This window comes from Nansenia antarctica (genome assembly GCF_963989245.1).
Source record: "Nansenia antarctica genome assembly, chromosome: 2".
Taxonomy (NCBI): Eukaryota; Metazoa; Chordata; class Actinopteri; order Argentiniformes; family Microstomatidae; genus Nansenia; species Nansenia antarctica.
This window is the reverse complement of record NC_137675.1, coordinates 23,702,868-23,705,171: the sequence shown is the minus strand read 5'-3', so window position 1 is coordinate 23,705,171 and position 2,304 is coordinate 23,702,868. Positions and strand designations below refer to the sequence as shown.

At 47.0% G+C, this 2,304-nt stretch overlaps 1 protein-coding gene across 1 annotated transcript in view; it reads right to left on the bottom strand.

The window, feature by feature from the left end:
• The window catches only part of LOC308149985 (nuclear factor 1 X-type-like), a gene marked incomplete at both ends in the record, with an annotated part of 36,343 nt that extends 34,700 nt beyond the window's left edge, over nucleotides 1-1,643 (bottom strand). The window contains one exon of the mRNA XM_080522860.1: nucleotides 1,608-1,643. Within this exon, the coding sequence (XP_080378986.1) occupies nucleotides 1,608-1,643 (36 nt within the window). The remainder of the gene's footprint in view (nucleotides 1-1,607) is intronic.
• Between the last annotated feature and the right edge of the window lie 661 nt (nucleotides 1,644-2,304).

Below are 2,304 nucleotides of genomic sequence, written 5' to 3'. Positions count from 1 at the left end.
CTCTCTCTCTCCCTTACTCCCTCTCTCTCCCTTACTCCCTCTCTCTCTCCCTCTCTCTCTGTGTCCTTCCTCCCTCTCTCCCCCCCCCCACCCCCTCTCTCTCTCTCTGTCTCTCTCTCTCCCTCCCTCTCTTTCTCTCTCTCTCTCACCACAGTGTGAGCTAGCTGCAATGGTCCATCTCTGTATTCAGCGCAGGTTTCTTGGCTATTAGGGAACAAACTCCCGAAAAAACCCACAGCCAACCGTCAGCCAAGGAGTTTCTGAGGCTAAATTTAATGTCCTTTCATTGGGAGAAGCCGCCATTCTCCCGCTCTCGAGCGCCGGTCCCTGTTTCACCATTATACCACAAAAGCCCAGCGCCACGTTTAGCGGTTTCTCTGGCTAAATCTGCCATTAAAAAAGCACATGAGGAAACCATATGTCGCGGCGGTGGCTATAGTTAGACCTTGCGGTTAGCCTTTTTTACACACTGCAGTATGCGTACGCGCCGCTTACCCATCGCCTGTGGCCGAGACATTAAATATGTGGAGTGATGTAGCATACTGATACGGCCATTAGCATGCTAAATGTGTCAAACAGGTGGTAGGGGAGTGACTTTTCAAACACGGACAAGTTTATGGAAAGGGGGAGAAAAAAAAAGAGAGAGAGCAGGCTGTATTATTGCATGATACAGTCATGATATTCTGGTCGTGGGCCGTGGAAGGAGTGTCGACGATCAAGGCTGTGTCGACGTCTACGGAATACTTAACACGCTTGTGGTCCTCCTCTGTGGCTCAGCCCGGTAGACCATTGTGTTAACAGCGCTTAGGTTGTGGGTTTGATTCCCGCTGGGGGCCATATATACTGAAAAATGTATGCACTCACTGCAATGCTAAATGGCATATACTATATATATATATATATATATATATATATATATATAAAACTTGAATTACCATCCATACAGTTCATATTCACCTCATGACATGATTATGACGAAAACCATAACATGATGACCTACTACAGGTATGACATATAAGGAAGTGTTAGGTGCCCAGAGGTGATAGGGTGACGGGGGCCGCCCGCGTTTCACTCTGACAAGCGAGAGGAGACGTCAAACACCGAACACCGCAAGGTGCAACAAGACGAGACGTCACACTTCACTCAACATGAAACGCTCTGACCCCTGTGTGTCGTAACATCGTAATAACTCTAGCAACGACTCTGTAACAGTCGAGTATCTCCTTACCTCGTAAACGCTCTGGAATTACACACTGTACTGAACGGAGTCTAGTGTTTATTTTTGGGGTAATTACGGAATGGAACGAAGGGGGAAAAGTCCCCTGAGGTAATAAAAGTGTGACCATAACACAAGCTGATCTGGAGTCAGTGCTAAGTGCTAAGACAAGACAGCCCTTCATTGACAATGGTGGTGAGAGAGAGAGAGAGAGAGAGAGAGAGAGAGAGAGAGAGAGAGAGAGAGAGAGAGAGAGAGAGAGAGAGAGAGAGAGAGAGAGAGAGAGAGAGAGAGAGAGTGTGAGGAGAAGATAGGCAGGCTGACCTAGGCTCAGTTCAGGATGATGCGTGCGGGTGGGGGGGGGGGGGCGGAGTTATGAGGATATGCGTACCCTGTAGGAATCAGACACTAGGAAGCACTCGGGCATCCCGGGACCTCTGGAGGGATCTTCATTCACCAGGTAGGTGTCGGTGGCCTGAAACAACAACACAACACAGGAGTCGTCTGTTAGTTAATAATACATGTACCTTTACCTGCTGACGCTTTTATCCAAAGCGACTTACTTACTTACATTGGTAGTGAGTGCAGTACAGTACATTTTTCTGTATATATAGTCCCAAGCGGGAATCGAACACCCAACCTAAGCTTTGTTGTGTTCATTAACCAGAACCACCAGATGCAGTTGTCTCAACAAAAAAAAAAATGTAAGGGCAAAATTAGAAGATTGTAGTTACTAGTAGTGTGTGTACTGAATACATGTTTTAATCGTGAAAAACAAATGAATTCTTTGAATTCTTTGCAGTATGTGAAAAATTAAAACGTTTTTGGAGTTCCTCGTCCATCAGCCCTTTTTGTTCACGTTGACCATGAAGCTGGCACACACCTAACCTTTGACTACATCAACACCCTTCTAAGAAACGATGCCCTCCCCCAACCCCACCCCACCCCACCCTCTCTCTCTCTCTCTCTCTCTCTCTCTCTCTCTCTCTCTCTCTCTCTCTCTCTCTCTCTCTCTGTCTCTCTCCATCCTACCAAAACACCCCCAAACAACCGTACACCTGTTTTAATTTCCGCACGGAAGTCTGTAG